This window comes from Giraffa tippelskirchi, chromosome 12 (assembly GCF_054371585.1).
Source record: "Giraffa tippelskirchi isolate mGirTip1 chromosome 12, T2T-mGirTip1v1.2.pri, whole genome shotgun sequence".
Classification (NCBI taxonomy): Eukaryota; Metazoa; Chordata; class Mammalia; order Artiodactyla; family Giraffidae; genus Giraffa; species Giraffa tippelskirchi.
The window spans coordinates 92,622,485-92,649,053 of record NC_137286.1 but is presented as its reverse complement, the minus strand read 5'-3'; the positions used below and the strand labels follow the sequence as shown (position 1 = coordinate 92,649,053).

General features: G+C 50.3%; 1 protein-coding gene across 11 annotated transcripts in view; it reads left to right on the top strand.

The window, feature by feature from the left end:
* The window catches only part of ATP7B (ATPase copper transporting beta), a 70,485-nt gene extending 52,075 nt beyond the window's left edge, over positions 1-18,410 (top strand). For 8 of the 11 annotated variants that reach the window (XM_081547630.1, XM_081547629.1, XM_081547627.1 and 5 more), the window contains 12 exons: positions 1,304-1,431; positions 1,533-1,687; positions 1,899-2,033; positions 5,404-5,598; positions 7,433-7,615; positions 9,416-9,584; positions 10,937-11,080; positions 11,829-11,971; positions 13,338-13,541; positions 13,629-13,746; positions 15,044-15,146; positions 16,167-18,410. In XM_081547630.1, the coding sequence (XP_081403756.1) occupies positions 1,304-1,431; positions 1,533-1,687; positions 1,899-2,033; positions 5,404-5,598; positions 7,433-7,615; positions 9,416-9,584; positions 10,937-11,080; positions 11,829-11,971; positions 13,338-13,541; positions 13,629-13,746; positions 15,044-15,146; positions 16,167-16,440 (1,951 nt within the window). In that variant the 3' untranslated portion in view covers positions 16,441-18,410. The remainder of the gene's footprint in view (positions 1-1,303; positions 1,432-1,532; positions 1,688-1,898; positions 2,034-5,403; positions 5,599-7,432; positions 7,616-9,415; positions 9,585-10,936; positions 11,081-11,828; positions 11,972-13,337; positions 13,542-13,628; positions 13,747-15,043; positions 15,147-16,166) is intronic. The other 3 variants (XM_081547634.1, XM_081547631.1, XM_081547635.1) reach the window with 2 other exon arrangements.
* Positions 18,411-26,569: the final 8,159 nt, after the last annotated feature.

Here is a 26,569-nt window from a genome sequence, read left to right as displayed (position 1 = left end):
CCGACTCAATGGACATGAGTTTGAGTAAGCTGCTAGAATTGGTGATGGACAGGGAGGCCTGGCCTGCTGCAGCCCATGGGGTCACAAAGAGTCAGACACGACTGAGCGACTGAATTGAACTGAACTTTCCAGACTGGCCACATCTGTATGGAAGTCAGGCGAGCATCTCTGGCTTACCATGTGAGACCAGAGACCTCATCTCCTCTCCTTTCCTGTTCCCCTCCTTCCGTAACTGCTTTCTCATAGGCATCTCCATCTCATTAAACGCCTTCTCATCCACCCAGCTGCTCAACCTGAAACGAAGAGCTCATGCTTGCTTTTTTAGGCATTCAGCGCATCTGCACGTCTTTCTAACACCCTGTGCCCCCAAAGCTCCTGGGTCTCTCTTCCCTGCACCTTCGGCCTAGGCCATCTTTCACTTGAGAGGCTGCCACAGCCTGACTCCTCTCTCAGCTTCTGTTGTTGCCCCTACAGCCCATTCTCATGCAGCAGCCAGAGACGTGACTTGAAAATGAGAACCGGTGTCACTTTCCCACTAAAAACCTTACGTCCAAAGCCCACACTTTGCTCTGTAAGACCCAACATGGTCCGGGTTCTGTCTGCTTCACTTAAACCCTTCCAGTCCTGCCTGCAGCCTTCCTGTTTCTCAAAGGCCCCTTCCATCCTTCCATAGGGCTTTGCATTAGCTGTTCTTTTTCTCCTAAATTTTCTTTTCTTTACCAGGCCTTAGTTGCTGCACACAGGATCTAAAGTTGCAGCATATGAACTCTTAGTTGTGGTATGTGGGATCTAGTTCCCTGACCAGGGATCGAACCCAGCCCCCCTGCAGTGGGAGGGTGGAGTCTTAGCCACTGGACCACCAGGGAAGTCCCTTTCCCTTGAGTTTTCTTTCCTTGTATGTTGGGTCCTCTTGTTATCCAGCTGAAATGTCATCTTCAGATGAGACCTGTCCCCTTCCCTCCTCCTCCCCCACTGCCGAAAACAGCCCTTCAGTCACCTCGCTGTCAGCATAGCGTTTGTTTAAGTCTTGGAACTATCTTGCTGGTCTGTTTGCTCCACGGAATTGACTTCACGAGGGTTGGGACTTGGCTGTCCTGCTGACAGCCATCTCCCCAGGGACTAGGACAGTGCCCGGCACTAAGCAGCTACACAGTATTGACTCAGTCTGTACACAGTAGATAAAGTGATGACCACTGCTTGGAGTAGAGCCAGTGGAGTGTCCAGAACCTGACCTAGGTGACATGCCAGGGGGGCGGGCTCCCATGCGCAGCCCCGAGTGTAACCTGAGCGGCTTCTGTTGCAGGGAGGAGCAGGTGCCCATGGAGCTGGTGCAACGAGGTGACATCATCAAGGTGGTCCCTGGGGGCAAGTTTCCCGTGGACGGGAAAGTCCTAGAAGGCAACACCATGGCCGACGAGTCCCTCATCACAGGTGCAGACCCGGTCCCTCTGGGTGGGCGTCAGTGCCCTGCCTGGGCCCTGGGGACACCGACTGGGCACCTCACGTAACGTTGGTCTCCTCCACACCTGTAGGAGAGGCCATGCCCGTCACCAAGAAGCCTGGAAGCATGGTGATCGCCGGGTCCATGAACGCCCATGGCTCTGTGCTCATCACCGCCACCCACGTGGGCAGTGACACCACCTTGGCCCAGATTGTGAAGCTAGTGGAGGAGGCCCAGATGTCCAAGGTACTGAAGCACTTTAAAAGCGGTATAACTGTAGCTCCCTGCTTTTATTCCAAGAGTCCCACAGAATCAGGCAGATTGTATTGAGTTAGAGAGATTGACTAATAATTGTAGTTAATGCGGGAGCTAGGGATCCCAGTCCTTGTGCACCCATGGCCAGTCTGTTTCTTCAGAGATTGTAACTTCCCACGATCTTGGTGTTTTATTTCCCTAGGCACCCATTCAGCAACTGGCTGACCGGTTTAGTGGATATTTTGTCCCATTTATCATCATCATTTCAACTGTGACGTTGGTGGTATGGATTGTAATCGGTTTTATCGATTTTGGTGTTGTTCAGAAATACTTTCCTGTAAGTTGAATGCTGTGAGCAGTGTGGTTGTTGTGTTTTAAATAATCAATTGCCATTAATACTGTTTTTTCATGTCTTAGATTCATTGGGCTTTAATTCCCCATGACAACTCATTTGTTTGCTTCATTTATTGGCACCACAACCTCAGCCAGGGTGGGACAATCAATCAGTCACTTGACTCCTGCAGGTTTTTTCTATTCACTAAAGACACCTTTTACTTTCTGATAATTTCAAACACTGCTGGCTGTCAGCTGTAATGCTTAAAGCATTTGCATTTTTGCACTGTTGGCCATTTTTGAGGTTATGAAGCACACATCGTAGAAGATAGGTCACATCAGTCACGATTTCAATTATTGTTTTTGTTGTTCAGTTGCTCAGTCGTGTCCAACTCTTTGCAACCTCATGGACTACAGCACGCCAGGCTTCCCTGTCCTTCACCATCTCCCGGAGTTTTCATGCAGTTTCAATAGCATGATAATATTCTTTAAGCAGTTTTAAGAAAAATATCTTTTTGGCTGGCTGAGTCCATATAAATCTAACCTTGCAGCTTCCCAAGTAATGCTATTAGCTTTTTGATAATTACTAAACATTATATATGAAACAGTGGGATATACATTTTTGAGTTTAAAAAGTGGAAGAAAAATACTGTCTTTGGAAATACAATTTTATCAAATTTCAAAAAATTACAAAAAGTTTCTGCTTCAAGGACTTCCCTGGCGGTCCAGTGGTTAAGACTCAGCGCTTCCACTGCAGGGGGCATGGGTTCGACCCCTGGTTGGGCAACTGAGGCTTTGTATGCTGCATGGCGCCGCCAAAAAAAGAAACCTTTTTCTGCTTCAGAAATGACTGTGTATATTTGTGATTCCCAATTGGGGGTGATTTTAGTTGACAGTGTCTGAAGATGTTTTTGGTTGTCATGACTAAGGTAGGGGGCTACTGGCATTTAATAAGTAGAGGCCAGGAATGTGGCTAAACAGCCAACAATGCACAGGACAGGCCCCCACAATGAAGAATTATCTGGCCCCAAATGTCAGTAGTGCTGAGTTTGAGAAACCTTGATATATAGAAAAAGCTGATGGCCCACTGGGAGTAGCATTTGATAACTGCCCAGTGAGTAGAACAACGCTTTCCCTTATTTTTTTAAATATCTCAGACTTAGCCTATTCTAATATATATTTTGCCTTAAAGCCATAAAATAAGAAACTGTAAATACAGATAGCATTTGATAACTGCCCAGTGAGTAGAACAACGCTTTCCCTTATTTTTTTAAATATCTCAGACTTAGCCTATTCTAATATATATTTTGCCTTAAAGCCATAAAATAAGAAACTGTAAATACAGAATGAATTTTTTTAAAAAAAACATTTTTATCTATAGAGGCATATCATATATTCTTGGGTGCATGTCGTTCACTTAGATGTCATTTCGTCCCTCACATTTCCTTGCTTAAAATGAAAGGTGTCCAAGTTAGATACTTTCCGACACCTAAGGAGATTTCTGTGCTTATAAGAGAAGCCTGTGATTGTATTCCTAGAATTTCCTACCAGTGGTTATTATGGCATGTGACTGCCAGAAATTCTGGCTTTTGTGGGAGAGCATCTTGTTGGCATGTGGCCGTGGGAAACTCAGTCCTGAACAAGTTGGAATGGGTGGCTTCCTGCTGATCCCTGCCTTTCTGTCTTACTTTTGCTTCTTTTGTTTTTATTTGCGATATCAGGGAGGATGCTGGCACCGGAGGTACTATATGTTTCTTTCAGACATTGTTGTTACTCTGCTCTGTGAAAACCATTTGTAGGGATAGGGTTCATGTTCCCCTCCAGAAGTGCACCCCACCTCCCTCAGAATGCCAGGTGTAATTTTGACAGGAATCCCTGGCTTTGAAAAAGCACCCATCTTTACCTCTAAAACATCACATGATGGGTTAAACAGCATGCCCTTCTTCCTAAATCGAACTGTTTCTGTGAAAATTGAATGGCCCTTACTAATATATCTTGTTTTAGAATCTCACCTTTCAAAGACTAGATTGAAGCTGAAGAGATGGTGGTCTTTATCCTCCATTTAGAAAACATACATTTGACTGTAATTAAGTGACTACAGCATCTCTCAGTTGTTCACCAGAGCCACTAGCCATTTTGAAAGATAAACTGAGATCACTCAAGATGGTAGATTGCAGATAATCACACCCATGTGTGTCACCAGGTAACTGGGAAGGAGACCTGTATTTTCTTTTTGGCTTGTGATTTATAAAGGAAACAGTGGTGAAAAATGGAACAAAATAAAGATGGTTCCAAACCCCTATACTTTGGTGAACATCTTTGCAGGATTGTTGAAGGGCTGTGTAGAGATAAAGGCAGATAATTTTACACTAATTAAATAACACATGCCATTTTGTGCTTGTTTTTCTAAGTCAGCAATGTTACTGATATCTTTCCATGTCAATAAATGTATGTGTACATCATCATTTTAACATCCACATAATATTCCATTATGCACGCCATACCTACAACTTAACCAATCCCCTATTGGTTGTTCCCAGTTTTTTGCCTTTATGAAAAAACGCTACAAGAAATATCCTCATATCTGTTCCCATGTGTTTATTACTTTAGAGTCAATTCCCTGGAAATCTATAATGTTTTAAAGCTTTATAATAATAATAAAATAATAATGATAATGTATGTAATGGTTACAATTTCTCAGAAGCTTCTCTTTCTATGTCAGGTGTGGTCTTATGTACATTTATATTTGTATGTATTTATATGTGGTGGTGGTTTAGTTGCTAAGTCGTGTCCAACTCTTGTGGCCCCATGGACTGTATATTATCTCATTTAATCCTTACAAAAACCTGCGAGATGGGCATTATTATCTCTATTTTGTATGTGAGGAAGCTGAGACACACCGTCAGGGCCATGACATGGACACACATGGTCCAGTTCTAGTCTGTGTTCTTCCCCTATTGAGGATTTTTGTGTAATTCTCTCCTCTCATAATGCCTTTCCCTGAAGATCAGGTTGGAAAGGTGGGATGTGAGGCAGTGATGTGAACCACGCGATAGCGCGGCTCCTGAGCAAGCCACACCGCACGTCCTGAGTCCAGCACCATCCAGCCATCCCCGAACCCCCGACTACACTGGGATGTTCTTTTTTTATTTTTTTAATGAATTTTTATTGGAAGATAGTTGATTTACGATGTTGTGCTAGTTTCTACTGTACAGCAAAGTGAATCGGTTACATATATACATACATATATCCACTCTTTTTTAGATACTGTTCCCATAGAGGTTATTACAGAGTGAGACATTCTTTTGTGATCAGAGTTCTGTGTGATACCTCATCTAACTCTCACCCCGCCGCCGTCTCTTCCCTCTCGTCAGGCTCCCAGCAAGGGTATCTCCCAGGCAGAGGTGGTCCTGCGGTTCGCGTTCCAGACGTCCATCACGGTGCTCTGCATCGCCTGCCCCTGCTCTCTGGGCCTGGCCACGCCCACGGCCGTCATGGTGGGCACCGGGGTGGCCGCCCAGAACGGCATCCTCATCAAGGGAGGCAAGCCCCTGGAGATGGCCCACAAGGTCGGCTCCCTCCTGCTCCCTTTGAGGTCTCGGGTGGGGTGATTTTGTAGCTGCACAACTGTGCAATTTTTTTTTTAATTAGCCCTCATGAAAACAGTACTTGTTGACATTTCATATTCAAATTTGAATTTGAAAATGAGAAAAACCTGAAAGAGGGCTCGTTAAACCCTGCTAATTAAGTAAAACAGAAGCCACGACACACTGGGGATGACGTAGGAACCACAGCAGCTCACGGTTAAAGGACTGAATGTGTATAAATAATCTCAGTGATGGCACAGAGGCCGGTGCTGGTTTCCATTTTACAGGTGAGGGAGGTGCAGGGGGGCCCGGGTGTCTTACCGGGGTCCTGCAGCTCAGACATGCAGAGCCAGGCTCATGCCCAGGTGGTTGGGCTCCAGGGTGGGTCCCAGGACCTTGGGGTGGAGAGGCGGGCAGCAATATCTGTGAAGAATCTCCCTTCAGCCAGCAACCCCAGCCTTCCGTCCTCCCTTTATTTCTTCGCTGTCTGTTAAGTGTTTACTGTGTGTGGGTCCCGTGCTGCGCCCCAGCTCTCAAGGACTTTATAGTCTAGTGAGACAGACAGACCTGGGGCAGGTAAACTGCAGGTGCCTTGTAGAGTGTGAGCTGCCGTGAGGACAGTATGAGGGGCCTGACCATAGATTTGTGTGTGTTGGATGGGACAGGGGTTGACCACAGGTGGTCAGGGAAGGTCTGAGACCTGCCAGTTGACAGCACCGGAAGGTTGTCCAGCCATGGGACCAGCACATGGAAGGGACTTGGGAGGTTGCGATGCTTGGTCCCAGACTCCATAGGACTGGAGACTGTGACTGTTTCCCCATCACTGTGTCCCCAGTGTCTTAGCCAGAGCCTGACACGTGGAGATCACCCCACAGTTATTTTCTGAATAAATAAATGAGGACAGTCATGGAGTGAGAGACTGACAGGAGATGAAGCTAATGAGGAAGGAAGGAGGTGGAGAATGGGGCCTTGAAGAGCCTTGCAGGTTTATTTAGTCCAGGATCCACAGCTTAACCAAAAAACGGGGTGAAGCGGGGTCAAGCACCTGCATGATCGCAGGCTGGGAAGATCTTCCTGGTGGCAGAGTAGGGGCTGGACTAAAAGCTGGCCAGGATAGTTGAGGGAAGACCCGTTAATGGTGTTGAAGTCAGAAACAAGAAGGGGAGTCTGTTGTTTGCTAAATGGGGGACAGTCGAGCCTGCGGGGCACAGTCTGAGCCCAGCAAGGGCTGACCGTGTCCGTGGACTCGGGCTGTCTAAGCGCAGTAGCCGAGTATGGCCAAGCCCAGACCCGTAGAGACCAGTGCGAGGCTGCTGCTGACCAAGGAGGGCGGGTCCCCAGGCTGGCTCTGTGGTTACTTGTAATTATGGCCGGGGAATACTCCCTTCCTTTCTTGAACGTGGAGCTGGAGAACGCTGTTCTCCGTAGGCTTTTGCACTGATGCAGGCCAGAGAAAACAGTGCTTGGCCCGGCAGACAGGGTGGACAGGGAGAAGGGCAGGCCCCCGGGGTCGCCCTCCTGACGTGACATCAGGAGAGGTCTGCATGGTGTTACTGTCTGGGGAGGGTACCATACCGCCTCCCATTACATCAGAGAGCTTCTGTGGAGTTTTTTTGAGAACTAGCCAGAGAGGGAGCTAATTTTTTTGCAGCAGGAGAGGTTAACCCTTGGGATGGGCGTAGAGGATTCTGTTACAGGGCGTGAAGGAGTGTTGTTGCCTGCTCGGGGTGGGTCGGGTGAAGTTCTGCCTTGAGGTGGTGAGGGCTCTGAGAGCCCCATCTGTGTTTGGTCACTGAGATGTGGTTGTTTCCGGCAGATAAAGACCGTGATGTTCGACAAAACTGGCACCATTACCCATGGGGCCCCCAGAGTCTCGCGGGTCCTCCTGCTTGTGGACGTGGCCTCGCTGCCCCTGCGGAAGGTGCTCGCTGTGGTGGGGACCGCGGAGGCCAGCAGCGAGCACCCGCTGGGTGTGGCGGTCACCAGATACTGTAAAGAGGTAGGTGGACTGGGTGTCGCTGGGCCCTCGCTCCCCCCGGCTCCCCACTCCCACCAGTTGCCCCGAAAGACTTGCAGCTCCTTCCTCCACACACGCCCTTCCTCCTCGATGCTCCTGGCCCCCCGAGCCGGCTGCTTCTGGAAGGGGGCCTTGGCACGTGTACTTAAAGAGATTGGCTCAGATGGTAAAGAATCTGCCTCTGATGCAAGAGACGCAGGTTCAATCCTTGGGTCGGGAAGATCCCCTGAAGAAGAGAATGGCAACCCACTCCACTAGTCTTGCCTGGAGAATCCCATAGACAGAGGAGCCTGGCGGGCTACTGTCCCTGGGGTCGCAAAGAGTTGGACACGACTGAGTGACTCACACTTTCACTTTGGTGTGTGAGTCTGGAAACGGCTGAGCAGCCTCCCCCCTGGAGCAGGTGGGGGTGCAGGTCACAGCAGCAGGTCCCCTGTCCCGTTTCCAGATGACCACAAAGCAGTTCAGTGTTCAGGGTCATTCATTAGGCGTTCCCTGAGCACCTGAGCTCAGGACAGTAAGAATTAATAAGATGCGAACTCTGCCTGCTGGGAGCTGAGGGTCGAATGAGGAAGACAGACATACAGATTCAGTCCTTTATGAGCATTTCATGCAAAGGATACAAAAATGGATGGGGTGCTGGGGCGAGGGCAGGAGAAGTCCACTCCACGGGGAACGCCTGGGATGGAGGTGAAGCTGCAGAAGTGACCAGAGGCCTGTGGGTTGTTGGCACAGTTAGTGGCGAGCCATCACCCTTGATCTCTCCAGACGAAAGGGCCAGGTGAGCATTCTCTGTTTTCAATCTGAACATGGAGGCCCCAGGGATGTGCTGGAATATCGCCCTGAACAACGTGTAAACTGTCTGGACAGTACAATCACCAGTAAATGTCGAAGGGTGACATGGACGCCTTGAGGAAAAGCTGACAACTCTTCCTGGACAGGGAGTCTTCCAGAACGCTCATGTCGTGTTGTGTCCTCTGTGTAGAGTGCGGCTGTTTCCCCTCTCGACCTCCTGATGTTTTAGGAAAGATTCTGCTCACCCCAGGCATCCCTTCTGTTCTGTTACCGGAATAAGCCCAGGTCCTCCTTTCTCCTGCCACGTTGCCCCTTCCCCCCCAGGGTCTGTGCACAGGCAGTTACCTCAGAAGAGTTAGTTATCTTACCTATTCTATCATTTTTATGAAATTATTTTCAGCATAAAAATAAAATCTTCCCCCACTTTGGCACCTTCAGCCCCGCCGCCCCCAACCTTTAAATGGAAGTGTTTGATGTGCATGGCCTTTCTTCTTTCTGGACCGCATCCTGCTCGGGATGCCCAGGCATCCAGACTCTAGGAGAGAATTTGTTGTTCAGTCACTCAGTCGTATCCAACTCTTTGCGACCCCATGGACGGCAGCACACCCAGGCTTCTGTGTCCTTCACCAACTCCTGGAGCTTGCTCAAACTCATGTCCATTGAGTCGGCGAAGCCATCCAACCATGTCATCCTCTGTCGCCCCCTTCTCCTCCTGCCTTCAGTCTTTCCCAGCATCAAGCTCTCTTCCAGTGAGTCGGCTTTTCACATCAGGTGGCCAAAGTTGAGGCTGTTTTAAACATCCATGTCAGATGAGAGAAAAAGAGCTGCTGGCTTGAGTCCCTCTCTCTGCCTTTCCGGGAAGTTCTCCCACCGTCCCTCCCTTAATTCCCAGCAGCTGCTGCTCTCCCTGCTGCCCGCACCCCACCCCTGTCCTGCCTCCCTCTCAACTTACCCCTGTTCTCTGCTTCCTCTCCCTGCGCCCCCCAGGAACTTGGCACGGAGACCCTGGGGTGCTGCACGGACTTCCAGGCAGTGCCTGGCTGTGGAATCAGCTGCAAAGTCAGCAGCGTGGAGAACATCCTCACCCAGGGCGAGCGCCCGCAGGGCCCACCGACCGCTCACCTGAACAGAGTCGGCAGCGACCCCACAGAAACAGGTATCCTTGGCCTCGGTCTCCACTGCTCTGTCTGCCGGGGGCTGGGTTCAACCACAGAGGGGCCACGCCAGGCTCACCCCGAGGTTCCTACCTGCAGAAGGGTTGGCTCGAGGCTGGTGTGCCACCTGTCTGCCTCCCAGGGCAGCCTGCAGCTTCTCTCGTGTCCTCTGATGTGGCTCGATGCTAATGGCAGACAAAAGCAGCGTATGACTTAAAATTCACAGAGGTTGCTTTCTGTTGTTCAGTCGCTCAGTCATGTCCAACTCTGCGACCCCATGGACTGCAGCACGCCAGCTTCCCTGTCCTTCAGCATCCCCCGGAGCTTGCTCAAATTCATGTCCATTGAGTCAGTGATGCTATCTAACCATCTCATCCTCTGTCATCCGCTTGTCCTCCTGCCCTCAATCTTTCCCAGCATCAGAGTCTTTTCCAATGAGTCGGAGTTTGCTTACCTGCCCCCTAATCTCGAGTCTCCTCTTTCTTATCCCAAGCCAGTGTTGCTTCTCGTCAGCTACAGGGTAGACCGATGGGAGTACTTTTGTTCTTGCTAACCAGGAAACCTCCATGTGGTGGGCTCTGATGGGATATGACGTATTTACGAAGCTAGCAGCAGTCAGGGACAGAGGTGGACATGGTCTGCCTAAGGAAGACGGGACACTGGAGGGGCAGCTGCTTTGGCCCTGGTTATTTAAAGGGTGGCTTGCTGGCCATCAACATAAGAGTGGAACCAAAGCCTCAAACCAAAAACACTCAGGTTGAGTTTTGCTCTTAAGTATATTAGTAGTTAAATCTTGATTTAGATTTTATTGTTACCCACCTTCTAGCAATTTAGAGCCCCTGATGACCTTTCCTCTGCTTTCCAGGGACCTGCCTGTCAGTGTCATCTGAGTTAGAGGTGACAGGTGCAAGGCTCACCTGCCCTTTTAGGAGGGGTAACCTCACAATGGTTCACACACACGGGCTGGTTGTTGGCTGGTTCACCTTGTGTTGTCTGTACTGAGCCAGAGATGAGTCTAGTCAATTCTTGTTCTTGGTGCTGAACATATAATTAACTGCTCTGATCCCTGTAGAAACAGCAGCAGACACCTCTAAAGGCCAGTAGGTACACTACGCGGTATTTAATATGTTTGTAACACCCTCACACACTTTAATTCACACCATGGTTCTGCATGCTAATTGTCCTTTATTCCCCCCTGGTCCTTCAATGCTGGTGTCGAGAGGCACTTTCCAGGTTGTGGTTTTTCCAGAACCGTCAAGTGGACGTTTTGCTACGCGAAGGACCCCGTGGTCTTTAGTGCTTTCTCACGGTGACCTTGGGCTCTGTGGGAATAACCGCACCCTCTTTCGAGCAGACGTGGCCACACAGACCTTCTCTGTGCTGATCGGAAACCGGGAATGGATGAGGCGCAACGGCTTGACGGTCACCAGCGATGTCCGTGACGCCATGACCGACCACGAGACGAAGGGCCAGACGGCCATCCTGGTGGCCATCGACGGTACCGCCCCGCTCCCCTGCCCTCTGCTCTCAAGGGAAGCTGGAGACGTCAGGCAGAAATCGAGTCTTCCTTTTAAAAAAAAAAAAAGTTCCTCTCTGTTATTTTTAGTTCTATTTTCTCCTTCTCCCGAGTCCTTTAAACCCACTGCCCCCTCAGCGCAAGAGCTGGAATTGACTCAATTAAAAATGCCTCTCACACACCTTCACTCTCGTTTCTCCTTCACACCTCAGCTCCTGCACACCTTCCTGTGTCAGTCTGTAGAATCACTAAAAAAAAAAAAAAAAAACCTCTAACAACTCTTCTGTAGGAAGAGACAGAAAGGAAGGATGGATTTTCTAGATGTTTGGACATTTGTTACTTTTCAAGTAGCATTTGTTGTATGTCTCATGTTTTAACAGCTAACAGTTATTGAGTTATTATGAGTCGCACACTCCACAAAGCAATAGATGTTCCTTACAGAAAATGTGGAAAATTCTGAGAACTTTGGAAAAAATGGAATATCCTTCATTATCCCACCCCTCAGGGAGCCACTGTCAACTTTCTGATAGTCCTTCCAGACTTTTGTGTGCATCTAGAAATGTATATAAATTTAAAAAGCAAAATCAAAACTTTGTATCCTGTCATATGATCTGGCGTTTTGTTTTGGTCTGTGACATGGTGTTATGAACACTGTTCCCAGTCACCAAGTCTTCCTTGCTCCTCAGCTGCCCAGGCTGTGGTGTGTGCTCAGCCACGGTGTCTCCTGCAGGTGTTTTGTGCGGTATGATCGCCATTGCGGACTCGGTCAAGCAGGAGGCTGCCTTGGCCGTGCACACGCTGAAGAGCATGGGTGTGGACGTGGTGCTCATCACCGGGGACAACCGCAAGACAGCCAGGGCCATTGCCACGCAGGTACAGGCCAGGGGCTGGCGTGTCTCCCACCTCTGAAATTAAAAGCCATTTAAAGCTGGCAGAAACAGTTTGCAGAAAGGTGACTCAGTGGTAAAGAGCCGGCCTGCCAATGCGGGAGATGCAGCTTCCATCCCTGGGTTGGGGAGGTCCCCTGGAGAAGGAAATGGCAACCCACTCCAGTATTCTTGCCTGGAGAATCCCATGGACAGAGGAGCCTGGCAGGCTACAGTCCGTAGGGTCATAAAAGAGTCAGTCACACGACTGAGCGACTTAGCAAGAGCAGCAGCAGTGCATGGAGCACTCAGCTTTGCTCTGGTCTTTTCTCCCCACTGGGGCTTTCCTCTCCATGTGCTCTGATCTGCTGAGCCCACAGGGAACCACCTTGCTGCTGCCCCAAAGGCCACATCGCTGGAGCCTGGGTGCTATCATTTCTGCACAGCCAGTTGCAGCCCCAGAGAAGCAGTTATGGCATTCTCTACTTCCCAGACTCAGCAGTGAGGAAGAAAGACCACAGCTTTAGGGCTGTGATAAACACTCGCAATCTTTATGTTAAGGGAGTGTTTTGCCGCCCAGCTCTTCTCAGGCTGCACCAGCTGGCTCCTGGGTCCCAGTAGGTCTCCCTCTGCACTTGGCTCTGAGTTTGCACCACAAGGGCAGCACAGCTGCCTGCCTGCCTGGCCTGCCACGTGGGGACGGCTCCAGTGCAGACTCCTGGCAGTTATATACCAGCCCTTCAGGAAATGTGTGTAAAGCTGTCTGCTTTTGAAAATGACTTGGTTCTTAGGAGGGAGCAGTGGCACCTCTCTTAGCCATCCTTCCAAGAGTACCCACTTTCCCTGGTTAAAGCTCACTCAGGCATTCAGCAAGCGCTTACTAAGCTGCACTGAGAGCATGGCCCTCAGGGGACTCACAGTTCTGTCAGGAAGGTGACCCAGGGGCAAGTGTAAACTGTGTGCTGGGGGCTGCCAGCCTACCCCTCAGCCTGGCAGACAGGAACACCTTCCAGGGGAGAGGAGGCCTGAGTCAGGGGTGGTCCCCAGTCAGAATGGGGAGGGCTAGGGAAAGAGAAGAGCCCTTTGCAGGACCAAGCAGGTAGGATGGCACCACCCACAGGTGCCAATGACAGCTGCTCTGGAGAGGTCACCAGGTCAGCATATGGAGAGGAGCACTGGGAGGGTGGGATGTCCGGGTGGCATTGGGACGGGAGCGGGGGGTGCGTTTGCTGTGTGCCCCGGAATCTGCAGGGCTTGCTGTGGGGTGGGGTAGGGCGGCTCCTGGGTTTCTCCTCCTGCTGCTGCCCCCTGGCAACACCGGATGTTATTGGGTACTTCCTTCTTTATCGAATGCTGTTTCTCCTTCCTTCCAGGTTGGCATCAACAAAGTCTTTGCGGAGGTGCTGCCTTCTCACAAGGTAGCCAAGGTCCAGGAGCTGCAGAACGAGGGGAAGAGGGTGGCCATGGTGGGCGACGGCGTGAACGACTCCCCGGCCCTGGCGCAGGCCGACGTGGGCATTGCCATCGGCACGGGCACCGACGTGGCCATCGAGGCAGCCGACGTCGTCCTCATCAGGGTAAGCTCGGCTGCGGCTCCCCGTCCCCGTTGTCCCATGGGTGACAGGGCCCCCACCTGCCCACTCCCCTCTGGTCCTCTCTCACAGAATGACCTGCTCGACGTGGTGGCCAGCATTCACCTCTCCCGGAGGACCGTCTGGAGGATACGCCTCAACCTGGTGCTGGCGCTGATCTACAACCTGGTCGGGATCCCTGTCGCGGCAGGTAGGCCCTCACCGCCCTGTCCCTCGACCCCGGCTGTGGCCAGGAGCCTCTGGAAAGAGTTCATTTCCTTATGTTCCACTTTGTAAGTATCTAAAGGTAGAGGGCAGGGGAGGGCATAGCACCCAATACTCCGGTATTCTTGCTGAGAGAATCCCATGGACAGAGGGGCCTGGCGGGCTACGGTCCATGGAGTCGCAAAGAGTCGGACACGACTGAGCACGAAAGATGATTGAGAAACTTCAGGGAGGAACCAGGCCTCCATTCACTCCAGGCCGCTCTGAAAAGCTGGCCAAGGTGCTTGATCCTATTTACCATGGCCTTGTTTTCCAGAAAGTTATTAAGACACACAATCTGAAAAGTAATTTTTCTTAACAGTTATGGGGCGCCTGCTATGTGCTAGGCCCAGGGATCAATGCTTCAGAACTTTATCTTAAGAATTAATTCCACCCAGGTTTTACCCTGATTCAGGAATAGTCATGGAAAGCGATGGACGTTTTCTGCTTCCTAAGGTCTCCCTCCCTCACTGAATCTCGTGTCACCAGGCAGGGAAAAGTTTCAGACCCTCCTACAAGGAAAATGCCTATGTGGACCAAGATCTTTTTTTTTTCTTTTTTTTTTTTTAAATTGGGATCTTCCCAGATCAGGGATCAAGCCCGTGTCTCCTGCATTGGCTGGCAGGTTCTTTACCACTGAGCCACCAGGGAAGCCCGATACCTGTACTGAAACATGACTTTCCCACCGCGCATGCCCCTGTTGTGCCCGAGCAGTCAGCACTGCCTCACACAGTGGATTGGTGTGTCCACCACAGCTTGGCTCCGGCAGATGCCCTTCCTGCCCCAGAGCTGGCTGAGGACCTCGTCCCCACCCATGCTTGTGGCTCTGTCCCAGGACCTGGTCTCATCACCCTTTATCAAGTGCTTTGATGCCCTCGAGGAAGGACCTTCCATGTAGACAGGGACCGTGGTCATTAGCATCTTGTCCCAATGCTCACACCTCCGAGGGGCCCCGGGATGGCTGCCCCCGAGGGTCCCTGGGGTGCCCTGTCCCCTGGAGCTACTCCCAGACCAGTGATGCCACCTCTGGACGGTCCCAGGAAGATCTGGACAGGTGGGGGACTCAGTCCCCTCAATGGTGCCCCCACCGCCCAGTTCTGAGTCAGCCCCACGGGCCCGTGGCCAGCACCCAGCAGGGGCCTTCTGAGCCGCCCGGGGGAGGCCAGCGTCGGGTGGGCAGCGAGGCTGGGCCCTCCTCTCTCTGCCCTGGGCCACGGCCTGAGTGTCGCCCTCCTCTCGGCCAGGTGTCTTCATACCCATTGGCGTCGTGCTGCAGCCGTGGATGGGCTCGGCGGCCATGGCAGCCTCCTCCGTGTCCGTGGTCCTCTCATCACTACAGCTCAAGTGGTGAGTCCCTGTGGCGGGCCTGGGCCAGGGCAGGTGTGTGGCTCACTCTCTCACTGGGACACCTGCCACGGGCACAGCCAGAGGCCCCAAATGTGGCCAAGTGTATATTTGTATAATGATTTCTCCACCTTGAGCCAGCAGTTTGCCACTTAGCAGTCACCACGCACGGCTTATTCCAGTTATTCTGCTCAAGGGCTGTTTATGTAAATATATGGTCATAGAATCCTGTTTGTTATCATTTTCTGTTTTATACAAGAGATGCTTATTCATGTTTTCATTTAATAAGAGTTAATAACAGCCTACTATGTACCAGGGGGCTTCCCAGGTGGCTCTGATGGTCAAAAACCCACCTGCCAATGCAGGAAACATAAGATCCGGGTTTGACCCCTGGGTTGAGAAGATCCCTGGGAGGAGGGCATGGCACCCCACTCCAGTGTTATTGCCTGGAGAATCCCATGGACTGAGGAGCCTGGTGGGCTACGGTCCTTGGGGTCGCAGAGTCAGACACGACTGAAGCAACTTGGCACGCATGCACTATACTATGTACCAGGCTCTGGATTGAAGTTTCTAAATCAGGCAGAGCTGAGCCTTAGAAGTTCAGTGGCCTTTCCTTTAAAACCCATGAGGCTCAGATACTTCATGTCAGTAGAAGACTCGATGAGAGGGCTGCATGCTGCTGCTGCTAAGTCGCTTCAGTCGTGTCCGACTCTGTGCAACCCCATAGACGGCAGCCCACCAGGCTCCCCCGTCCCTGGGATTCTCCAGGCAAGAACACTGGAGTGGGTTGCCATTTCCTTCTCCAATGCATGAAAGTGAAAAGTGAAAGCAAAGTCGCTCAGTCGTGTCCAACTCCTAGCAACCTCATAGACTGCAGCCTACTAGGCTCCTCCGTCCATGGGATTTTCCAGGCAAGAGTACTAGAGTGGGGTGCCATTGCCTTGAACTGCATGGGGCTTCTTAAAAGGGGAGGTGGGGGTGCTGTGTGTCTAGGCTCAGGCTCTCTTGAATCCCGCCCTGCAGCTATAGGAAGCCGGACCTGGCGCTGTACGAGGCGCAGGCGCACGGCTGCATGAAGCCCCTGAGCGCGTCCCAGGTCAGCGTGCACATCGGCATGGATGACCGCCGGCGCGACTCCCCGCGGGCCTCGCCCTGGGACCAGGTCAGCTACATCAGCCAGGTGTCCCTGTCCTCCCTCAAGCCTGACAAGCTGTCCCGGCACAGCGGCGCAGCCAACGACAGGGGCGACAAGTGGTCTCTGCTCCTGAATGACCGGGACGAGGAGCAGGGCATCTGAAAGCCGCCGGCGGGCCCGCCCCCGTGGCTGAGGCTCTGAGCCAGCAGCGGCAGCAGCAGGCGGCCGAGCCCCTCCAGGCATGGGCGAATATTCTGGATCACCTCTTCCCTGCACCCATGGAGCACGATTCCCGGGGTCCATGGGCTCGGGAGGAGGCGTGCTCGCTCACGCCCGTGGGCTCATCGGACACCTTGCTGTAGCCTTGAGAAGAGGAGGGACAAGCCCTCCTCGCATCCCCTGCCTTAGCATTTGTGACACGACCGGTCTCATCGGGTCCAGCATCTTCGCTGCGCCCATCCACAGAGCTCATAACAACTTCAGGGTCTGGTTCTTTCTGACAGCACCCGCATGCATCGCATACCTGAGACCTCCGTGTACCTCAAGTGGCCCCTTGTTTTCTGCTGGCGCTGTCTCTTCCTTCTCTGTCCTTAACAGTGGGGGTGTGACACCCCGTCGTCTGCGGGCAGGGCTGACATCGTCACGTCCCCTCTGCTGCTCTCCAAGGGGCTCCTGTGCTCCTGCCTGAACCCCTCGCCCACACGACCACCAGAGAGCTCGCCACGCTTCTCTTGGTTGCCCACAAGCCGCTTCTCCGTAGAGTCCTGGCTTCTCTCTCACAATCCAGTGCGGTTGCTGACTGTCACTGCCTAGCTGGGCTGAGGGTCTGAGAGCCTGAGGCTTGAGAAATTCGGGTTCCTGTGGGGTCCCCGGGGAGGCACATGGTTCAAGATCCTGCTTGCCCGGTTTCAGGGGCTTCAGTTGCATGGCCTGCGCTGCGACAGTTGCCTCACAGGGTCCGACGTGGGGTTCAGGTCTGTGCTCCCCAGAGCCGTGCAGCCCTGGGGCAATGAGACCCAAATAAGAGGAAATCCCAGCCCACCATGCACTTCGACTCCAGCACATGGAGCTGGTGCCTTAGGAAGGGGGTGCCCACCTCTCCTAAGGGAACTTGTTTCTAACTTTCAGTGGCCTTTATGGTTGCCCAATAATCAGAGGGACAGCAATGGGCCCACGGCAGACTCTGAGCTTGGTGGTGATTGGTAGAGCCTGTGGGAGTCTGCTAATACTAACCAAATCTTAGGCTGAGTGAGTAGAGCCTGTTCTCAGTTTCAAGGGGGAAGTCCTTATCACACACACTTTAGTTATTTATTGTCAGTTATTTTTCAGGGGGATATAAGCACTTTTAATCGCTTACCTCTAATCCTCCCAACAAACTTGCAAAGTAGATACAATATTGTCCACATTTCACAGGTGGGAAACAGGCTCAGAGAGGCTAGGAATCCCGCCCAGGATCACACAGCTAGTGTTCATACCAGAGCAGGGATCTGAATTCACGTCCACGGACCCTGAAGTCTTTTCTCTAACTTGGCTCTACCATCAATATTTTGTTTGATAAGCAACAAGGAAAAGGCCCTTGTTCTTGGAAGAACAAAGCTGCCAGGTGACGTATTCACTGACCTGGCTTGAAATTTGACCACGAGGTCATGTCATGTTGCCTTCAGATAGCTCCTTTCCATTTGCATAATGTTGAGTCTGTTCTGCATCTTATCCTCTAAAATCCACGTGCAGGGTGGTGGTGTGGTTTCATGTTTCCAGTCTTCCTTCCCCAGCCCCTTCCTACTATCTTCCAGTTGTGTCCTTGCTCTGTCCCCAGCTGCTTCTCTGGGAATGTTTCCTGTTTCCGTCCCCCACCCCTCACCCCCACAGCCGCCCAAGAGGCTAATCACTATCTAAAGAATCCAATTGTATCAGTTTTTCAAAAAGCTTTTAGGACCGTAAATGTTATGTTTATAGGGACATGGAGATATTTATATAATTGTACAGAAGATAACCTTTTAAATGTTCAAAAGTGTCAGGAATGTTTTTTTGTTGTTGTTTGTTTTTTGGTCAGGAAAGAAGAATTCCTATTTCAAAAACATTCCATGCTATATTTAGAATAAAATTTCATTTTTTTTTAATTCATCTAAAAACCTGCCTGTGCCCAGCTCTGTGTGAGAAGGAAGTGTGTGTGGGCTGGTGTGGCACCGTCTTTAGGGAGAACTGAGGTGCTGGCTTTGCTTGGTGCCTTTTCGGGGGCAGAAATGGGTGGGGGGTGGCCAGAGCCCCCCGTCGGGCCATCCCAGCTCTGTGTGAGCCCCTCCCTTCAGTGCCCGCCTCAGTGGTCTGCGGGGAGAGCTCAGGAAAGCACCCCCTCAGGGTCTCAGCCCCACAGGTTCAGGCACAGACTACAGGACCCCATCAGATGGGGTTGAGGGTGATTGTCTACGAAAGGCTGTTCTCTGATGCACACATCTTCATTAGGAGGGTGATGTTTTGGGATCCTTGGCCCTGAAGGAGTGAGGTGGGAGGAGGGGTGGAAAAGTCTGGAACAAAGCGCTCTGCTGGGAAGGCTCTAGAGAGATCCTGGGGTGGGTGGGGGTGTCCTGAGTGAGACATACCTAGAGGTGAGGCCACAGTGTTCATCATCCAAACCAGGACACTTGCAAGAGTGAAAGGAGGTACTGTTAATAATTACGCCAGGAAACCCGGCCTACACTGGGACTGCCCAGGCAAACTGGGATGTGTGGTCACCTGCCTTCAAAGGGAAATAGACCTTGTGCAGTTGTCACTGACACACAGCAGTAGCTCCACACACGCCAGTTGTAGATTTCGTGGGCATGCTGGTGACTTAATCCTTCATCGGATGGGAGGAGCTCCCCCTCTGTCATATCCTGGTACCAGCCCTTCTCTGTAGAGTCATCGAGGTGATGGTCTTGGGGCTCAGTGTGACGCACAGCCGAAGAGTCACGCACGGGCTGTGCTGAGTGCCCTCCTGCGCCCTTAGGACTTCATGCCAGGCGTGCCGGGCCCCTCTTCTGGACGCCCCAGCTGTGGGGATTTCATGTCGTGTGCACATCCCATTGTGGAAAGGGAAGGTTGATACTACCTGAACAAGGGAGTCCATTTCTTTAGAAAACAGATTGTCTTCTAAAACTTGAGCAAATTTGCCTGATAGAATTCCACATGCACCAGAATCAATCATAACATCTGTCCATTCCTGGTAACTTTTCAGTCTTTAAGACCTCAGTGAAAAATTGTGAAACGATCACTATTAATATTTGTGTTAGTCGCTCAGTCGTATCCGACTCTGCGACACCATGAACTGTAGCCCACCAGGCTCCTCTGTCCATGATATTTCCTAGGCAAGAATACTGGAGTGGGTTGCCATTTCCTTCTCCAGGGGATCTTCCTGACCCAGGGATCAAACCCAGGTCTCCTACATTGCAGGCAGATTCTTTACCATCTGAGCCACCAGGGAAAGATAAGTGAAAAACTGTGATAGGATCACCTATTAAATGAATGTAATAATTCTAGTTTTTCTTTTTTTCTTAAATGGCACCTGGAAATTGACATGTCAAAATATAGTTCTGTTCCCAAATTGTTCTGCTAGCTTACAATGGAATAATGAAAATGACTTGAATTTTTTTAAATTTTATGTATTTATTTTTGGCTGCATCAGGTCTTAGTTGCAGGATGCAGGCTTTCTGTCATTGTGGTGTGTGGGCTGTTGCCCTGCAGCATGTGGGGTCTTAGTTCCCAACCAGACACTGAACCTGCATACCCTGCATTGGAAAGCAGATTCTCAACCACGGGACCACCAGATAAGTCCCAAAATGACCTTTATTTTAAGAAAATCCAGCATAAGCCAAAATCAGCCAATCAAGTAGGTGAGTTAGAAAAAGGCTATTTGAATTATATTATAGGATTTTGCTTTGAAAAATTCCTAATGATATATCAGCAGATAAGTTTCCTAAGACATATAAAATTCTTCCCGAGTTAATAAAGTTTTATACACAGACAACCTTTTTATCACTGCATCTTTGGTTTTGAAAAAAGGTGAGGAGTGCATATACAAAGAAATGCTTTAAGGAACCACTCTTACTGACTGTGTGGGAATGCTGAGTGGGTGTTGGAAAGAATTGTGGAGCTCTTAGGAATGAAACCACCCTCCTTTCTTCATTTTCAACCTTAATGTGGGCAGAGACATGAACACCACTGCTTGGGTTCCTTCCAGAGCGAGATGTCTGCTTGTCTGCCATGTTCCTTTGTGTAAAGACAATGACAAAGGCTGAAATTACAGGATAGAACATGAGAGCGTTAAATAACGCTGTGAAATCCCAGAGTCTCTTTACTCTGTTCAAAAAGATGGAAAACACAAACTGATGGAAGGCCATCCAAGGACTAAATGAAAATAAGAACTGATGGAAATTTAACATTTTTTTCCTCCAAAAAGGAAATGGTGATTATTTCTTGTTGATATGAATGTGAAACAGCTTATAGGAAAAATGTAAGTATGTAGAAATTTATCAAGGTGGGGAAGAGGCTGTTATAATACCCCCACCCCCCAAAAGGAAACCCCATGGACTTGATTTCTTGAGGGGTGTCCTTTGTGGGTGGACAGCACTGGGACACTCAGGGAGCAAAGCCTGCCTGCCCACGGGGGCCCCTGGTAAGGGATCAGTTTCACAACAGGTCCCTCCCAGGACCAGGTCCCAGTAATGTCAGGGGACAGGCAACATTCATATACTATGGGTGCCGCCATCGAGTCCATCACTCTCAGCTCAGCTGGCCCTCACCGTGGCCTTAGGAGCTCTTTACCTCCCTGTTCCATTTCAACAGTCAAGGTGACTGTCCAAGACACAGAACCCAGGTGGGAGTTTGAATCCACTCCCTCCAGCCACAAAGCCCTAGTCCTGTGTGCCCCTCTGGCCCACCTCCTCCCTGCAAAAGTGACTCTGGGTACTCTGCGAAGCAGAAGAGGCTGGGTTTCCTCTGCCACTCCTTGGTGCCGTGCTTGGGGCAAAAGAAGTGTCCTTTGGCAGGACCGTGTGGTTTCTCTCAAGGGCCACCAGGTGTCTCTCTGACCAAAACAACTTCTCAGTCTGCAACCAGAGCCCAAAATCTCTTGATCGTTTTGTTGTTTTTCTTTTTTTGGATGCATCTGGAAACTCAAACTAAGCATCATCTTATTGAAAATGTAGGTGATGGGTCAGAATGTGAAGCTGGAGTTCAGCCCTGGCACTGGGTGCCTCTCCAATGGCGGCAGAGGATGAGATGGTTGGATGGCATCACCTACTCGATGGACGTGAATTTGAGCAAACTCCGGGAGATCGTGGAGGACAGAGGAGCCTGGCGTGCTGCAGTCCTGCTGCTGCTGCTGCTAAGTCGCTTCAGTCGTGTCCGACTCTGTGCGACCCCAGAGATGGCCGCCCACCAGGCTCCCCCGTCCCTGGGATTCTCCAGGCAAGAGTACTGGAGTGGGTTGCCATTTCCTTCTCCAGTGCATGAAAGGGAAAAGTGAAAGTGAAGTCGCTCAGTCGTGTCCGACTCTTAGTGACCCCATGGACTGTAGCCTACCAAGCTCCTCCATCCATGGGATTTTCCAGGCAAGAGTACTGGAGTGGGGTGCCATTGCCTTCTCCGGTGCTGCAGTCCATGGGGTTGCAAATAGTCAGACATGACTTAGCCACTGAACAACAACATGATGTGTTTATATCTGTCCTTGCAGCCCAGAGTGTCAGCGCCTCCTCAAATTTGCACTTAGCTGTGCAGAATATAGGGCTTCTCAGGTGGTGCTAACGGTAAAGAAACTGCCTGCTAAGGAGCCACAGGAGACTGGTGTTTGATCCCTGAGTAGGGAAAATGCCCTGGAGTAGGAAATGGCAACCCATTCCAGTATTCTTGTCTGGAAAATTCCACGGATGGAGGAACCTGGCAGGCTACAGTCCATGGGGTTGCAAAGAGTCGGATACGACTGAGCACACACACATGGTGGGATGACTCAACAGTGACCTCTGACATCTGACTACTGCAACTCCCCAGAGACTCCTTCTGTCTTTCTTTCTCCAAACCAGCCTCCCCTGCCCCTGGTCTGGCAGACACGGCAGCCCAGTGTGCGGTCCTGAGTCTAGCCTGCTGGAGGGAGTGAGTCCTTTTCTTTCAGTCCCATTTTCTCTGAGGTGGCTTCCCCTCCTGCACAATGTTGGGGATCTTTCCCGGGGCCAGTCCCGCCGCTGTGCCAGCTGCCTGACCTCTTGTGCCCCTCCCAGCACCCCGTCTCCTCTATAAAAAGCAAGCTCTCTTCCTTGTCTGGATTTGCCTGTGGTCTGCCAAAACTGCATCACTGTTGTTCAGTCATTAAGTCGTGTCTGACTCTTTGTGACCCCATGGGCTGCAGCACACCAGGCCTCTCTGTCCCCTGTCATCTCCTAGAATTGCTCAAACTCATGTCCATTGAGTTGGTGATGCCATCCCACCATCTCATCCTTTATTACTCCCTTCTCCCGCCCTCAATCTTTCCCTGCATCAGGGTCTTTTCCAAGGAGTCTGTTCTTTGCATCAGGTGACCAAAGTATTGGACCTTCAGCCTCAGCATCAGTCCTTCCAATGAATATTGAGGGTTGATTACCTTTAGGATCGACTGGTTTGATCTCCTTGCTGTCTGCTGCATTCCCAAATTACAATTCCTCTGGCTAAACTCATTCTTCATGTAAGATAAATGGCTCTTTTATTTTTTAAAATTGACAAAGTCTTGTCTTTTATCTGTCTAGGCTTAGCTGGCTTAAGACAATGTTGTTTCACTTCATCTGAAAAACTATCCAAGTTAGTCTTTAACTGGCTTTTATGAGAAGCCTGTTTAAGTACTAGTGTAAAATAGAGACAACTCTATTTTTCCACTGAGTATAATGCACGCTGAGAGGGTGTTCTTTGATCCCAGGCATATAAATCATGATTAAAATGCCTCATGGAGTCCTCTCTGCCAACTTCATACCTGTATTTCCACAAAATAGTGCCATTGGCTGCCTAGTCCTTTGATCCTGACCTTGATGATGGAGACTTCTATGACCTCCCTCCCTCCCTTCTTTCCTTCTCTCTTTCCTTTCCTTTTTCCTTCCTTCCTTCCCCACTCCCTCCCTTTCTCCTGCCTCCCTCCCTTTAGTTAATCCATTAATAGATATGAATGGGCTTCCCTGGTGACTCAGATGGTAAGGAATTTGCCTGCAATGCAGGAGACTCGGGTCTGATCCCTGGGTTGGGAAGATCCCCTGGAGAAGAGCATGGCTACCCACTCCAGTATTCTTGCCTGGAGGATTCCATGGACAGAGGAGCCTGGCGGGCTACAGTCCATGGGGTCACAAAGAGTCAGACACCACTGAGCTACTAACACTTTCACATAATGTGCTAAAAAAATAGCGTAGAGATAAGAATGTACTCTCTGCTTCGGGTTGAGTGGTGCAGTAAGGAAAGCAAACAAGCACCGTAACATGTTAAAGGGCCGTTGGTACGTGATGCACAGTGGGAAGTGGACGCTTGTACATGTCCATCCACAGGGGAATAAGGGGAGAAGTTGTGCTGTGTCATCTGCTGACGCCCTCTGCAGCATTCACCATGCATGAACCAGAGCTTCCTGTATCAGTACGGGTGAGCTGGTAAGCTCGATGTGGAAGGAAAAAAGTTACAAACACAGACAGTGAACTCGCTTTCTGTAAATTTACAAAACAAAACAGTTCCATAGATTGCAGGCTTATGTAGTCAAAGTGTAAACATAGTCTGGAGACACTGGGTTCAGCACAGAGGTTTTCTCTGGGGAGACAGGGAGAAGAGGTGGGTCTGGAGAGTCTGAGAGGTGTGTTAGGGTGTTAGGATCTTTAATGACATTTGGAAAACGTTGATTCTAAAAATACGAAGGAAATATGGCTTCCCTGATGGCTCAGACGGTAAAGAATCTGCCTGCAACTCAGAAGACCCAGGTTCAATTCCTGGGTCAGGAAGATTCCTTGGAGAAGGGAATGGCAACCCATTCCAGTATTCTTGCCTGGAGAATTCCATGGACATAAGAGCCTGGCGGCTACAGTCCATGGGGTCGCAAAGAATAGGATGTGACTGAGTGACTAACAACACATGACAAAATGTCAGTGCTGATTAGCTGAAAGGTTTATGAGTTTTGTTATATTTCTCTCCCTCAATATATATGTATGAATGTATATAGATAGATATAGATATACATACATTTGAAATATGACTGAAGCTGTAGACTCAGGACGTCTTCACAGAGAACGCAGGTAAAGCAACAGGCAGGCCCAGCCCATAGCGTTGTGACTCAGAAGAAGTGAGCAAAGACTTTGGGAAAAACACTTATTTTTAAGGGAGGAAGTACAGAAAGAGAAGGAACAGGTCCAGGACGGATGTGTGAGCAGGAGTTCCAGCAAAGAAAAAAATTTTTTAAATTATAATGAAAAAGGTCAACTGCTCAAGAGTGTATACAAATACAGAGACTGGCACAGGGAACACCCCTACATCCAGGCTGAACCTCTCCTTGAACTCAAAAACTGTCGAGATTTTTCCACATTTGCTTCTTCTATTTCCTCTTTTCTTCTTTTTTCCCCCCTTTTTGGTTGACTGAAGTGGTTTAAAGAAAATCTCAGGCGTCATGTCTTTCTAGCCTTTATACAGTGTGTATTTCTGAACTATCCAGACATTGAGAAAGATTTTTTTTTTTTAAAGTAAAGCTTCTTTTTAAAAAATATTTATTTATTTGGCTGCACCGGGTCTTAGTTGCAGCATGTGGGATCTAGTTCCCTGACCAGGGATTGAACCACAGCCCCCTGCATTGGGAGCACGGAGTCTTAGCAACTGGACCACCAGGTAATCCCTTGTGAGAAGGATTTGTAAGGAGGGAAATGTCATCGCATTAAATGTGGCAGATGATTTGAGGGGGAAGAGGACCAAGGGACTGTCACAAAAGTTCCAGGTGCCCAGACGGGCGCATCTGAGGGTCCTCTCCACCTTGGGATTGGCCCTGTACGCTGCATGCAGCTTTAAGAGAGGCAAGATAGCAGTTGAACACTGGCATTTTCATTGTGATGAACATGAACTGGCTGACCTCTACCACCTGGCTGGCAAGAATGCTGGAGTGGGTTGCCATTTCCTTCTCCAGGGGATCTTCCTGACCTAGGGGTTGAAACTGGGTCTCCTGCATTGCAGGTGGATTCTTTACTGCTGAGCCACCAGGGAAGCCCTATGAAAGTGGCTTAATGTGACCCACCTCATAGGGTTTTATGGGATTAAACGAGGCGTTCTACGATACGTTCCATGACCCTTCTAATGTTGGCCCATAGCTCCTTGGAAGTGGTTCTTATCCCTGGACCAAGCTGAACTTGGTAATCAAGTGGGTACTTTTTTCAGCTTGCGCCCCCGGCTTCCTTCTTCCTGCTGTGTGTTAAGATGCTGCGTTGAAACACAGGGACATCTGGAAGCATCTCAAAGCCTGCAGAGCGCGGAGCAGAGGCTCAGGGCTTGACACAGCTAATTGTTCCCTGGCAGATGTCAGCTTCGCCTGACTGTCTCTCTTCATGTGTTTGCAGCCGTACAGCAGGCTGACAGCCACCGGCGTTCTCCTCTGGTCTCCGTCTTCTCTAGTGCACCCCAAATCACAGCCACACTGCTTCATTACCACACACTCACCTGACGGCAACACGCCCCAGTGCTTTTGTTGTATTTAGAGCACGTGTACTGATTTTTTTATTTTTCAGAGACTTCAGACATTTGTCCTGTGAATACATTTTCCAGGAGAGTGTGTTAGTCACTTAGTTGTGTCCGACTCTTTGTGACCCCATGGACTGTAGCCACCAGGCTCCTCTGTCCATGGGGGATTCTCCAGGCAAGACTACTGCAGTGGATTGCCATGCCTTCCTCTGGGGGATCTTCTCGACCAGGGGATCGAACCCGGGAATGCCCTGTGTCTCTTGCACTGCAGGCGGATTCTTTACCCCCTGAGCCATCAGGGAAGCTATCTTTCTGGGAGAAAATGCCAACAAATAGAGACGGGCTGGGTTTTCTAAATGTCCTAGTTCTCCGGAGCCTTTTTTTCCCCAGCACTGCCCCAGAGGGACTTGTGCTATAATGGCTGCAGACATGGGGTGGTCCTGCCTCAGGCGCTGTAGCCCACCCATCAGGGCGCAGCCTGGTTTGGGTGACTTGAAGCTACCCCTGCAATGCAGCTGCACACCTGGAGAAAGAGAAACGCAGAACCTGCTCACAGAGCACTTGCTGTCAGTGGCAGAGAGAGCAGGCAGACAAAATAATTCCA